At 43.2% G+C, this 13,529-nt stretch overlaps 1 protein-coding gene across 1 annotated transcript in view; it reads left to right on the forward strand.

The window, feature by feature from the left end:
- The window catches only part of fasn (fatty acid synthase), a 38,699-nt gene that overhangs the window by 9,590 nt on the left and 15,580 nt on the right, over positions 1-13,529 (forward strand). The window contains exons 3-18 of the mRNA XM_034707711.1: positions 3,392-3,544; positions 3,680-3,853; positions 4,238-4,438; positions 4,637-4,759; positions 5,022-5,137; positions 5,241-5,375; positions 5,522-5,975; positions 7,685-7,872; positions 8,342-8,531; positions 8,608-8,702; positions 9,087-9,221; positions 9,585-9,788; positions 10,139-10,254; positions 10,343-10,518; positions 11,914-12,105; positions 12,213-12,293. Of these exons, the coding sequence (XP_034563602.1) occupies positions 3,392-3,544; positions 3,680-3,853; positions 4,238-4,438; positions 4,637-4,759; positions 5,022-5,137; positions 5,241-5,375; positions 5,522-5,975; positions 7,685-7,872; positions 8,342-8,531; positions 8,608-8,702; positions 9,087-9,221; positions 9,585-9,788; positions 10,139-10,254; positions 10,343-10,518; positions 11,914-12,105; positions 12,213-12,293 (2,733 nt within the window). The remainder of the gene's footprint in view (positions 1-3,391; positions 3,545-3,679; positions 3,854-4,237; positions 4,439-4,636; positions 4,760-5,021; positions 5,138-5,240; positions 5,376-5,521; positions 5,976-7,684; positions 7,873-8,341; positions 8,532-8,607; positions 8,703-9,086; positions 9,222-9,584; positions 9,789-10,138; positions 10,255-10,342; positions 10,519-11,913; positions 12,106-12,212; positions 12,294-13,529) is intronic.

The raw sequence follows: 13,529 nt of genomic DNA on the forward strand, positions 1-13,529 counted from the left end.
ATCCCATTAGGGTCCACACTAAAATATCAATCAATCAATCAATCAATCAATCAATCAATAGAGGATAGAGGAGAATGAGAGAGAGAGAGAGAGAGAGACAGACAGACAGACAGACAGACAGACAGACAGACAGACAGACAGACAGACAGACAGACAGACAGACAGACAGACAGACAGAGCGATGATAGTGATGAGATGAGTAGTAGTAGTTTTAGCAGCTGGAGTCTGGCACGTCCACGGAAGCAGGCTGTCTACGGCAGCACAGAGGAAACTACGAGACAAGGGAGCACAGGGACCCCACAAAGGTCTATGGTTAATAACTTAAATAGGACAGAGAGTATTAAAGTAAGTGAAAGCTAGGATCCCAGTGTGTCAGTGTGCCAGTTTCCTCAGTAGCCTATAGGAGCATAACTAAGAGCTGGTCCAAGCCTGATCCAGCTCTAACTATAAGCTTCATCAAAAAGGAAAGTTTGAAGCCTAATCTTAAAAGTAGAGAGGGTGTCTGCCTCCTTGACCCTGACTGGTAGATGATTCCAAAGGAGAGGGGCCTGATAACTGAAGGTTTTACCTCCCATACTACTTTTGGTAAATACTCATTCATAACTCCTCTATTTTTATGATATTAAAGCTAAGAATTATACCATTTTAAGCTTAAGACTTGAAAACAGCAGTACAAAAACCAATGGGTGATCTCAGAGTGGCTATGTCTGCCTCCCATGTACGGTTCTTCAAACTGGGACGTCACAGAGGCTTGTCCACGATGCCACACACACAGGGCATGAGAAGGCTCAGTATTTGATGACCAGGGATAGGAATGCTTTTCTTCAAGTCATTCAAACTGTTGTATAAGGATGAGTCTCTCAGTTAGTGCTCATTGGTCACTCATCCAGACAACCTTACTTGTGTAACTGCATCCCAGTACTTGTTATTTTACTTATAAACTTGAATAACTTATCTGTATCTCCTTTGTCTCCTCTGTCACACCCTTTCCAAACCCTCTCTCCGGCCTTCAGTTTTTCTGCTCTGTGTATTAAACACCCCTCCCTCAGTGCCCGGCAAATATCTCGCACTCACACTCTAAACTCGCTCCTGGGTCACAAGCTCACACTACTGAGAATGCACAGCAGGCAGCATGAGAATAGAAAGGGCAACAATGAGAGCAACAAAGGGTTCATGGTCTGAATCAGAGAACAAAAACGTCATCTTAATGAGAAAAAATGTCCAGACCGTACCGGGGAACGGAAGTGAGCTGATCCACACAAAGCAGCAGGTTTTAAGTCTTTGGCATTCAAAGAGTACCAAACTCAAAGGCTGTAGCTTACAACACAATTCCCAAAAAAGGGTCCTGTGTAAAATATTAATTCATGGCGAATAATTAAAACCCTTTATTTACTGCTGATTCAAAATTATGCAAAGATAACATACCATACTGTAAATGTTTGACAGTGAAGTTTCAGGATCACATTTACATATGGTTTCCTCTTTGCATGGTTCAGCTTTAACATGCATTTGTTAAAAAAACAAACAATGGTTTTTACATGTTATTTTTAGCCCATGCAGTGATTTCCACTACAGAGTCATGTCTGTTTTCAATGCAGTGCTGCCTGAGGGCCTGAAGATCACGTCCATCCAGTCTTGGTTTTGGTCCTTGTCTCTTTGGTGCAGAGATGTCTCCAGATTAATCTTTTAATATTATATGCTGTAGATGATGAAATCTGTCACAATGAAAGAAATGAGGAGGAGGACCCATGTGCAGATTCAAAATAAAACTGATTCTATAAACAAAAACCAAGAGATAAACAAAACTCACTTATACTAAATCCAGGGAACAGAAAAACACTGGAACCACTGGAACACGAGAAACAACATCACAGATCACACGCCACAAACACAATGAACTGACACAGAAGGGAGGAAACACAGAGGCTGTTTTCAAACCGCCTACTATACTAGCAGTACGTACTGATTTGGCCAAAATTCAGTAAGTAGTATGTGAACGAGAGTAAAATCTGCAGTATGCTAAAACTACCTGGATATCTACTGATTTGGGGAAATTTTTCAGTATGCATCGAACCAGTCCTCCTCACGTACTGTTTCCCACATTGCACAGCGCTAATGTTCCACTTTTTCTTTTTTCTTCTTTTTGACAGGGGGCACTCAGTTTTTAGGTGCTGTGAAAATTATTAGATTCCATATAAACCACTTCTTAACTTTTTAATTCACAAGTGATGCTAAAGAAGCAGTTTCGCTATTAGCATGGCCATTGTTTACTTCCGCTTTCCAAAACCAGAAATCCAGTGACGTCTGGCCCAGCGTACTGCAACACAGATCGAACAGAACAGTCATACTGCATACTTCCTTCAAACGCAGTATGCAGTCATCAGTACCTACTGCATACTACATTCGTAGGTAGTATGTAGCAGGCGGTTTCGAAAAACAGCCAGAGACTATGTACACACACTGGGTAATGAGTAACAAGGTACAGGTGAGGACAAAAATAAAAGAGGGAAAACACAAGAACTAAAACTTATCATACTGGGAGATTCTATAACAGGAAGCACAAGACAAAAACACAGAAAAGGAATACACATGAGTATACAAGAAAGAAAGTAAATACACTTGAAAAGGGACCAGAATAACCAAAAGTCACTAAAAGGAAACAAAGAACAGACCAAAACATGACAGAAATCCACTCGTTCTTTGTCATTTCACTCTGAAACTGTTGAACTATTTGCTCATGCAGAGAGTGGTGAACTTCTCTTTCCTTCTGAGAGACTCAGCCTCTCTGGAGTGTCTTTTTTATACCCGGTCATGTGACAAACCTGTTCTTAGTCAACCTCATTAGTTGGAAGATGTTACGCAACTTTTTCATTGTTTTGTTTCACCTGTCCCAACTTTTTATAAACAAGACATTGGCATCAAATTAAAAATGAGCATACTTTTTTTTTTTGACTTTCAATGATTGATATTTTGTCTTTGCAGTATTAAATGCTCAGTCTTTTAGGAATCAGGGTTGAATAATTCCCTCAGTTTGCAGGCTCACCCACAAGTCCAACTCAAATCTGACTAAACATGCTGTTTAAATAAGAACAAGTGTTTATCTTTCATGGAGGGTATCCTTTTCTAGAGATTGAATCTTCAGTGTTGTTTTGAATTGAAGACATTTTTAAGCTTGAGAGATGATTACATGATGGTCAGCTCACCAGAACATGAAGACTGGGAGGAGGGGGACATAGTCAACCTCGCTCTCCAACATGACAAAAGCTAACTCTGCTTCCACTTCAGTGAGGAGGCCAAGAATGGTTTGATTATGCATTTTTAGAGTAGTGACCGCTACCTTTGTGAGGAAACACCCTTAAGACTGTTTCTCTCTTCTTTTTCTCCTCTGCAGGTCTGTACGGTCTTCCAAAGAGGAACGGAAAATTGAAAGACATCACCAAATTCGATGCCACCTTCTTTGGTGTCCATCCCAAACAGGCCAACACCATGGACCCACAACTGCGTGTCATGCTGGAGGTCGCCTATGAAGCTATCGTGGATGGAGGTGAGGAAATGCTGAGATCAAAAGCACAGGAGTACAGAAAGAGTAGAGTCAGATACAAAAAGTGTTTTTTGGTTGCCTTCTTTGCTTGTGATGTGTGTGAGGATTTATTAGTAAGCATTACATGTTCTGTTGCAGGACTGAACCCAGCTGACATGCGTGGCAGTAAGACAGGAGTCTATGTGGGGGCCAGCGGCTCTGAGGCCAGCGAGGCGTTCAGCAGAGACCCAGAGGAGCTGCTTGGCTACAGCATGACCGGCTGCCAGAGAGCCATGTTAGCCAACAGACTCTCCTACTTCTTTGACTTCAGCGGTACGAGCACAAAGACGTGCACTCAGTCCTCATCTGACAGCTTGAAAACACACAAACAACCTGACTGTGCTGTTTTTTATTCGGATCTCCTCAGACTTCACATGTTTTAGCTCTGAACTCAGCCTCTTTGTAATGTTTTGTAAAGTTTAGATGCTAAATTATTCCATATTTTGATGATTTGTCATTCTGCAGTTCAACAGATTTCATTACTTCCTGTTTTTTCAAGCACAACAGTGTTGCAGATATATCCTCCCTGTTTGATGTCCTGCTGCTTTCAGTTAAAGTGAATGTAATAAGTGAAGAGAATGCAGGATATCCCGGGGTTTACTTTCTGCAGATGTGCTCTTTGACTCTAATCCAGCCTCCTCTTGTCTCCTCCTTCAGGCCCCAGCACGGCCATCGACACAGCCTGCTCCTCCAGCCTGCTGGCTCTAGAAAACGCCTTTCACGCCATTCAGCAGGGCCTGTGTGACGCTGCATTAGTGGGCGGAGTTAACCTGCTGCTCAAGCCAAACACCTCTGTGCAGTTCATGAGACTGGGCATGCTCAGTCCTGAGGGAACCTGCAAGTCCTTTGATGCGTCAGGTAAAATAAAGTCATGCATCTTTGCTACATCTCTCTTTCCGTTCCTCTCTTCACTGTGGCTGTCTTTGAGGCACTTTGACGGTTTAGATTGTTTTCAGAGTAACAGAGCTAGTCCTGTCAGCATTTAGAAATAAGTTCCTGAATCTCATCTCTGCATTTGTGCTTAATAAAATTAATTTGTATCCCTCTGTTGTCCAGGAAATGGATACTGCCGCTCTGAAGCAGCAGTGGCAGTTCTGCTCACAAAGCGGTCAGCGGCTAGAAGAATCTATGCTACAGTTGTCAACGCGGGAAACAACACAGACGGCTACAAAGAGCAAGGTGAGGAGGGACACTTAGTCATGCTGTGACACAGACGCACAGCTGCTGAATCCTGAGTATAATCATGAAACACAAGATGAAAAGTGAAGATCACAGGGAGAGAAATTTGGTTACTGTAGAGAGAAACATTTAACTTTACGTAGCATATTTCATATCCAAGTTACAAAATGCTTCATCTATGCAAGATTTAAGAACACAAAAAGATAATGGATGGAGCCAGAGAAGAACACACTCTTCTAACTGTCTTCTTTTTGTCCCTCAGGTGTAACTTTCCCTTCAGGTGACATGCAGCAGAGGTTGGTCCGCTCTCTGTATGAGGAGTCGAACATAACACCAGATCAGGTGGAGTACGTGGAAGCCCATGGCACAGGGACAAAGGTCAGCATGCACAAGATTCACACTAAGACTCATGAAGCAGGAAACCGTCCTTCATGAAAACACTCTTCTAATCAGGTGTGTCTTACCTTTTCTCTGCTCACAGGTCGGGGACCCACAGGAAGTGAATGGCATCGTCAGCGTGTTCTGTAGTGCAGAGAGAGAACCTCTGCTTATCGGCTCCACCAAGTCTAACATGGGTCATCCAGAACCGGCCTCTGGTCTGGCTGCTGTGGCAAAGGTGAGAGTATAAGTGATCCTTTCATGGCTGCTCCGAGGGTTTCAGATTTTTTGTACCCCCTGTTTTATTTGTTCAGACATGATGAACTTCTTCTCTTCCCCGTGCCAGCGTTTTTATTTCTCTGGTTGTGGTCATCCCTTCTTCAGGTTTGTCTTTCTTTGGAGCGAGGCGTCTGGGCGCCCAACCTGCACTTCAACAGTCCGAACACCGACATCCCTGCCCTCACTGATGGTCGCCTTCAGGTGGTAGACCGGCCTACTCCCATTAAAGGCGGCATTGTTGGCATCAACTCGTTTGGATTTGGAGGTTCAAACGTTCACGTGATCCTCCGTCCAGCTGAGAAACAAGCTGACATGACTGCTCCTCCCAGGAAGCTTCCCAGGACTCTGCAGGCGTGTGGCCGCACAGAAGCTGCTGTGAGCGCCTTGCTCCAGAAGGGGAAGGAACATGCTGCAGACGACAACTTCCTGTCTCTGCTGAACGAGGTGTCAGGAGCCAGCATGCCGTACAGAGGTTACACTGTTATCGATGCTCAGAGTGACATCACAGAGGTGCAGCAGGTGCAGGGTGCTGCCAGGCCGCTCTGGTACGTCTGTTCAGGTGAGTGATCCAGCAGGTGAATGACATGCAGATTATAGTAGGTCTAGACTGTACTCTTTGTTAAATTATTATTAACAAAGCCCCAACATCAAGACAGGATCAGATCCAGTCCCATCTTACAGACGGGACTCAGTCTGATCTCATCTTAATCCACCATGAGCAGAGCACTTTGCAGCATTTAGCAAGTTACAGTGGCAAGGACAAACTTCCTTTAACAGGCAGAAACCTCCAGCAGGACCAGACTCATGTTAGAAACACATCTGCTGAGACCGTGTTTGAAAGAGGGATAGAGGAGAGTAAGAGATATGAATTGTGTTCTCAGATCCATCACACCGAGGTAAAGACTTGAGTGGAAGCCATTTGTGCTGCGTGACACCTGTAGCTGATTTGAAAGCCTGCAAGCCTTAAAACTCCCCTTATATCCCGCTTCAGAAACAGTCAATTCAAACTCAGTACAAAACAAGAACATGGGAATTGTTGGCTCATTTTGTTGCGGGCAGATCTGATGAAGCATGAGCTCTGCAGTCTGCAATATGATCTTCTTATTGTGGCACAGATGGACAGGTGCTTCTTGTCTGTCAAAGCTGAGTCTGTCCCAGCTAACTCATCTTCCAATGAGGCATGTTTACGTAGCTCTTAAAGGTGACATATCATGCAAAATGGACTTTTTAATGGTTCTCTACCTGAAATATGTGTCCCTGGCATGTCTACAAACCCCCCGAGAATGAAAAAAATCCATTCTGCCCCTGTTTTGATTCCTCCACCTTTCTGTAAATGTGTGTGAAACGAGCCGTTTCAGACTTCTGTGTTTTTGTTACGTAACAACAATATCCGGTCTGTCACGGAGTCAGAGCTCGGAGCTTGTTCAGCCCATAGACTGTATAAAATAATGCTGAATCCCCCCTCCGTTTTTCATTACCTGCACACGTGTGCTAACAAGGAGCTTAGGAGGGAGGCATGCTAGTTGTAGGCTGTCTTAATAAACACAAAGGTCGGGTTTACTCCCCACGTCTGCAGATTTGAAGATCTAGTGGATGATTTTTATTTATCATGGATAAGTGCTAGCGCTAGTTAGCATAGCCACATAGCTACATGTTTGTAGCTGTGTACCAAGACACACGTCGACATACTGACAAATAAAACAACAAGAAACACTAAATCTATGACCAATCGTTCAGAAAGGTCCTGCTGCAGGCGCCTCTCCATCAGGATCAGATTCTGGATCAGATTCAGAGGGTTGAAGTAACGTGATCTCTTAGCAGCCGTGTATATTCATCCAACATGTAAACATTAGATCAACGTGCTGGAGAGCTGAGGCCACACCCACTTCCTGAGGGGGCGTGGTCAGAGGGAAAACAGAGTGTTCTGAGGAGGACTGAAGAAGAGGGGTTTTCAGGCATGCCAAAATCTGATTTCAAGGTGTTTTTTTGAGCATAAACTTTAAAGACATGTTTTGGGGACCTCTTAGACCAATATATATTGATGAAAAAAGCGTGATATGTCACCTTTAATATTGGTGAAGTTTATCCTATTATAAGTTATGTAAAGCTATGAACCCACACAGGGAACATTTGCTTTCTGACAATATCTGGATGGGCAGTCATTTGTTAATACACAGGATAAACACTACTGACTACTCAGACGTCCTGTGTTAGATGTGTATTCACAGTAGCTGATGTTCTACTGTGTTCTGTATTGTGTGCACACAGGTATGGGGACCCAGTGGGCAGGTATGGGCCGCAGTCTCATGCAGCTGCCGGACTTCAGAGAGTCCATCCTGCGATCAGACACCGCGCTGAAGGAAACCGGCCTGGTGGTGTCCAGCCTGCTCATGGATGCAGACGAGACCACCTTTGAAGACACTGTTCATGCCTTTGTCGCCCTCGCTGCCATACAGGTAAGGATTATACGACTCATTCAATTTTCTCTTATCTTGAACCAACATGCTTGAATTTAACTTGTTCTACTGCTGCTTAGAGAAGATGATGTAATGTACTACACACTGATCCCAACATGTTTGTGTTTATTCTACCTCTACGACTTTCGTTACTTTCATAATTTACCAAAAAAAGACTGCTATATGATCATTTCAGTCTCAGGAAGTGTCTCTTAGAAAACCTATGTCTCTTCTGTACTTTTCAATTTAAAAATGTTCAGCTGATGCAGACGTATCAACCTTTATAACATGCAAGGTTGATGTATCAGTCCTGTTTAAGCCCTTTGCTGAGAAGTGACGCCAAGCAGACAGCTAGCAGCGCCCTGTCACTGAATGCAAACCCCTGCTGAAGTCTGTGTATCTTTAAAGCTTGGTATAACTCAAACAGTTGAGTTAACAATCAACCCCCTCGTGTGTCACCTGCTTGCAGATAGCTGAGATCGACCTGCTCACTAAGCTGGGTCTGAAGCCTGACGGTATCATCGGACACTCTGTGGGAGAGCTGGCTTGTGGCTACGCTGATGGCTCCCTCACCCACAGCGAGGCCGTCCTGGCCGCCTACTGGAGAGGACGCTGTATCAAGGAGGCCAAACTTCCTCCAGGAGGCATGGCTGCAGTCGGTAAGAGATGCTCTGATTCTCTGCTGCTGTCTTCTTTGCTTGCTTGATGTGTCTTCAACCTGTGTGTGTTTCACAGGGATGACCTGGCAGGAGTGTCTGGATCAGTGTCCTCAGGGAATTGTACCAGCCTGTCACAACGCTGAAGACACCGTCACCATCTCTGGTCCTCAGGTATAAACATATTCTTCAGACTTTGACATGTAACTCCAACCCTGAACCCGCTTTGCATCCAGACTTTTTAAAGTTTCCATTTGCTGAGATGTAACTCTGCTTTTGTGGCATGGCTCTCTCTTCTAAGCTGTACCCTGGATTCAAAAGTGTGTTTGTTAGAAATGCTACCAGAGTTTTTGCTGAATACTACATGTGATTATTGATATAAATCATGAAGGATTCGTTGGTGTCCATGATCTTTAAATCAAAAAGGGTTTGCTGTTTCGGCACATACTGTTGTCATCCGCTGCGGTTCAATGTCCACAAACGGATGCATGTTGATGTTGTTTTTAATGCACAGACCCAACGATCTGATAACAGATGTGATGTGTTTGTTTTCTCCAGGATGCGATCAGTAAATATGTGGCGGAGCTGAAAGAGCAGGGAGTTTTTGCAAAGGAGGTGCGCAGCGCTGGCGTTGCTTTCCACTCCTACTACATGGCATCCATCGCTCCTGTCCTGCTGGCTGCTCTGAAAAAGGTTTGTAGATCTAACGTAATTCAAAATATAGCTTTGAATCCTGCTGATACCAAAACAGATCTCTTCTAAGTAGATTGTTCACTGTGAGGCTCTGCTTTATTTCTGCAGACTGAGTTAACTGCAGAGTCAGAAAGCACTCTTCTTGATTAATCATATAACGACACTTTGCCTCAAAGACATCGAGCATTGTTTCCTGGATCTCTGTTAACACGCTTTCATATCAGGGATCATCTGAGCACATAAACACGTCATATATCTGTAATAGGTTGATAACACTTGCAGCCTCTCTTGTTTCAGGTGTGCTGTAGTCGGTTTGGAGGGTGTTTATTCAGTAAGTAATTCTCATTATCATCTTGTGTGCAGGTGATAAAGGAGCCACGGCAGCGTTCATCCCGCTGGGTGAGCACCAGCATCCCTCAGGCTGATTGGGGCTCTCCTCTGGCTCTGACCAGCTCGGCTGATTATCATGTCAACAACCTGGTCAGCCCTGTGCTGTTCCAGGAGGGGCTCCGTCTGGTGCCGGAGAACGCTGTGGTGGTGGAGATCGCGCCTCACGCTCTTCTGCAGGTACGCTCAGCATGCTGTTGATATGATGACACAGAAAGGGGACGTGAAGGTAGTTTCTCTGCTTGTTCTCCACATGGTTCCTCCACAAAGAGGTAGAGGATCACCTGGATCACGTGTGTGTTATACAGTATAAACGTACTTTTGACAACCTCATAGAGCCACACTTCAAAAACCAGAACTATCTCTTTAAAGCAAGTTCCCTCTGTGTTTTGTTCTCCTACTGAATCTTGTTTTTGGATGCTAACCATCAATAAAGCTGTGATCATAGACAGTCTGCCATTCTTAAAATAGGAAAGTTTTCGTCCTACCTTAATGAAGCGTCTGATTATTCCTACCTTCTTCCTGTCCAGGCCATCCTGAAGAGAAGCCTGAAGCACACCTGCACCATCCTCCCCTTGATGAAGAGAGGTCACACCAACAACCTCGAGTTCTTCCTCTCAAACATTGGAAAAGTCTACATGAGCGGGTCGGTATTGTGAAGCTATCTTCGTCCTCTCTCTGTGCACTTCCTGTTAAGATGCTCATGACTTGTATTTTTCTATTTTCCTTCACAGCATCAACGTGGATGCTAACAGCTTCTGGCCCGCGGTGGAGTACCCGGTCCCAGTTGGTACCCCTCTGATCTCGCCCTTGATTCAGTGGGATCATGCCCAGACCTGGGATGTCCCACTGCCAGAACACTTTGTGGCTGGCTCAGGAGGATCCAGCTCTGCCACTGTCTTTAAGATCGGTAAGAGACAAACCTGGGAAAGAGAAGCAGGTGCCCACGTGTGTCATATTAGAACAGTGAGTTCATTCAGGCCTAGACTTTTGGGGCGACGGGGGCCAAGCAAATGTAAGCATGTTGGAACCATCTGATAACTCTCAGAAATTGACCACAGACTGTACGATACATGGACATAGTCTTGGTGACATCGCTCATTGGTTTCTGAAGCGCTGTTCTGAAGCTTATCGATGGTGGCTTCCTTTTCAAAAGTGCTGACTCAGCCTAATTTTGTATCGACCTAACAAAAAGCAAAGTGGTGGAGTTGAGGTGGGCTTTTGGCTTCTTCGCTTACAGCTACAGTGTGTCCCCACTGGCTTCATATATAGAGACCAGAGGTTGCTGCTTGAGATGGCCCTTTTTAATGAAGAAGATAGATGCTGTTTGGGAGTTTTTGACTTGTTATGAACAGATGTAAATTTACTCTGATGCCTCTTTAGGAACTACAAGATCAATGACAACAGTAGTGATTTCTATATTTTACTTTTTCATACCTGTAACCCTTGTGGGGGGGCCTCAGCCAGAGACTGTATAAATAATGGACGTAGTATCCGTGATGTCACTCATCTGTGACATCAAGCGCTGTTTTAAAGCCAATCGTTGGCAGAAGCCATATTGGTAATGTGGAACTCAACCAGTCAAAGTGTGACGTAAAGAGGCGGGGTTTGAGCCTCCTACACAACAGCTATGTGTCCCCGCCTGTCAATCAAGTCAGTCATGTCCTTATTTGGGCAAAAACTCATAATCTTAATATCTTCTACCCAAGCCGTTTTTGAACCAGGCTGTAAACATGTTTATTTCTGCTGCGAAGATCGTCTTCTTTGAATTAGTGTGTATGTGGTTTCTAGTGTTTCTGCAGCCAGCCTCAAGTGGATTCTTGATGAACTGCAGTTTATAACACTTCTGCATGGGCTTCATATTTTGAGATCGGAGGTTGCCGCTTAGCCTCAGCTGAGACTTTCTGCAGCATGCTGAAGAAATAACCCTTTTGTATCTTTTCTCTCAGCAAATATTCACAGTGAGCGATGTTAGAAGAAAGCAGGCTGTTTCTCTCTTCTTACATGAACAACAGGGTCTCTACAGAGAGGGTGTTGTTTGTCAAAGAAAAATCTGAGTCTGTCAAAAACAAACACTTTTACTGAGCGTACTTTGAGTGAGCCACTAAGGATTATTTTGCAGCTTTTACAGCCTGTATTTTGGCTGCAGGTTGAGCAATCTACAGGATCAAAGACAAACCTTCTTACAGCTGCTAATCTTTCAAAATGTAAAATATAACAGTAGAAAAGAAAAACTAGAATCAGAGCTGAAGAAGAGAATCTAAAAAGTGTTGTCAGTGTTGACCTCTTCTCTGTCCACCAACAGACATCAACCCAGAGTCAGCAGATTACTACATGCTCGGTCACTGCATTGACGGGCGTGTCCTTTATCCGGCGACCGGTTACCTGGTGCTGGCCTGGCGCACCCTGGTGAGGAATCTGGGTGTTGTTATGGAAACCACCCCGATAACCTTTGAGGATATCACCATCCATCGAGCCACCATCCTGCCAAAGAGCGGTGAGAGCGGAGCAGCGTAGTGGAGATGTTAAGAGTGTTACAGACCGATGAGTAGCTGGACTTTCTGTCTCGTGTTTACTGACTGCTGTCGTTCTGTGTTTCCTCAGGCTCGGTCCAGCTGGAGGTGCGTCTCATGCCGGCCACCAACAAGTTTGAGGTTTCAGAGAATGGAAACCTGACAGTCAGTGGTAGGAAGATTTTGTTCACTCAGTATCTAATGTTTGAAAAACCAGACCCTGCAGGAGATTTGAGTTCCATAAGGTTGATAGATATGGAGTTAATCGGATAGGTTTAAGCTTTTTCACTTAGATATTAGTTTATCTCAGGTCAATGAACACGGACGACTACAACATCAATGTTTCAAATGTGTGCTCTGTTTAAAGACGACTGAGATCATAGATAAAATGCTATCCCAGTTTACAACCAGGAGACTGAGATGGTTTGAGGTCTTAGAGGGCAGGAATTGATCTTGCAGCTCTGCAGCTGCTGTCCAGGCTTTGAAGGGTGGGGACTAATCTGGAGACAGAGGAGTTTATCCCCTGTTATCTGGAGGCAAAGGAGCTAATTCACTAAAAAAGGATTGCAGCCTCTAACAGCACAAAGATTTGATGATAATTTATCCTGCTATCTGCTCCATATAAAGGTCTGATTCAGAAAGCGTATTGTCTGTATGATATTCAAGTGCAAACACACCCAGGAAGCTCTGCAGCTCTGTGCAGTTTGTTCTGAATGTGAAAATAATCACCCTGCATCTCAATGCTCAGTTGCACGGAGCTGCATCGACAAATTGTCACAAACAGGCACCTCTCATCAAATTAAAGTATCATAGAAAAGTTTATTTATTTTGTGATTTAATCTTGAAAGATCATCTTTATATTTTCAGTATTCATTGTGTGGAAATAGAAAGCCTTTTTTTGTTAACATTTTTATAATTTTAGCTCATAGCTCATGGAAATCAGAAATCCAACATCTAAAAATCATTTGATTATTATTATTATTATTATTATTATTATTATTATTATTATTATTATTATTATTATTATTATTTTTATTATTATTAGTATCATTATTATTATTATTAATAATATTAATAATAATAATATTAATATTGTTATTATTATTAATATTATTATTAATATTATTATTAATATTATTATTATTTGTATTCATATTTTAGTTGTTGTTATTATTGTTATTATTGTTATTATTATTATTATTTTATTTTAATTTTTGTAAGACAGAAGACAAACAAGACAGAAACACAATAATATAGAGAGACAACTTTAATGGTGAAGGTCCCAGTTTTATAAATGTTAAACTTACTGATATTGAAGTGTTAGAATGTTTCTGAAGATCAATCAAAAATAGGATTAAAAAAAACAAAATGCCAGCTCCACATTACCACAGATCACTTTCTTAAGTAG

This window comes from Notolabrus celidotus, chromosome 18, assembly GCF_009762535.1.
Source record: "Notolabrus celidotus isolate fNotCel1 chromosome 18, fNotCel1.pri, whole genome shotgun sequence".
Taxonomy (NCBI): Eukaryota; Metazoa; Chordata; class Actinopteri; order Labriformes; family Labridae; genus Notolabrus; species Notolabrus celidotus.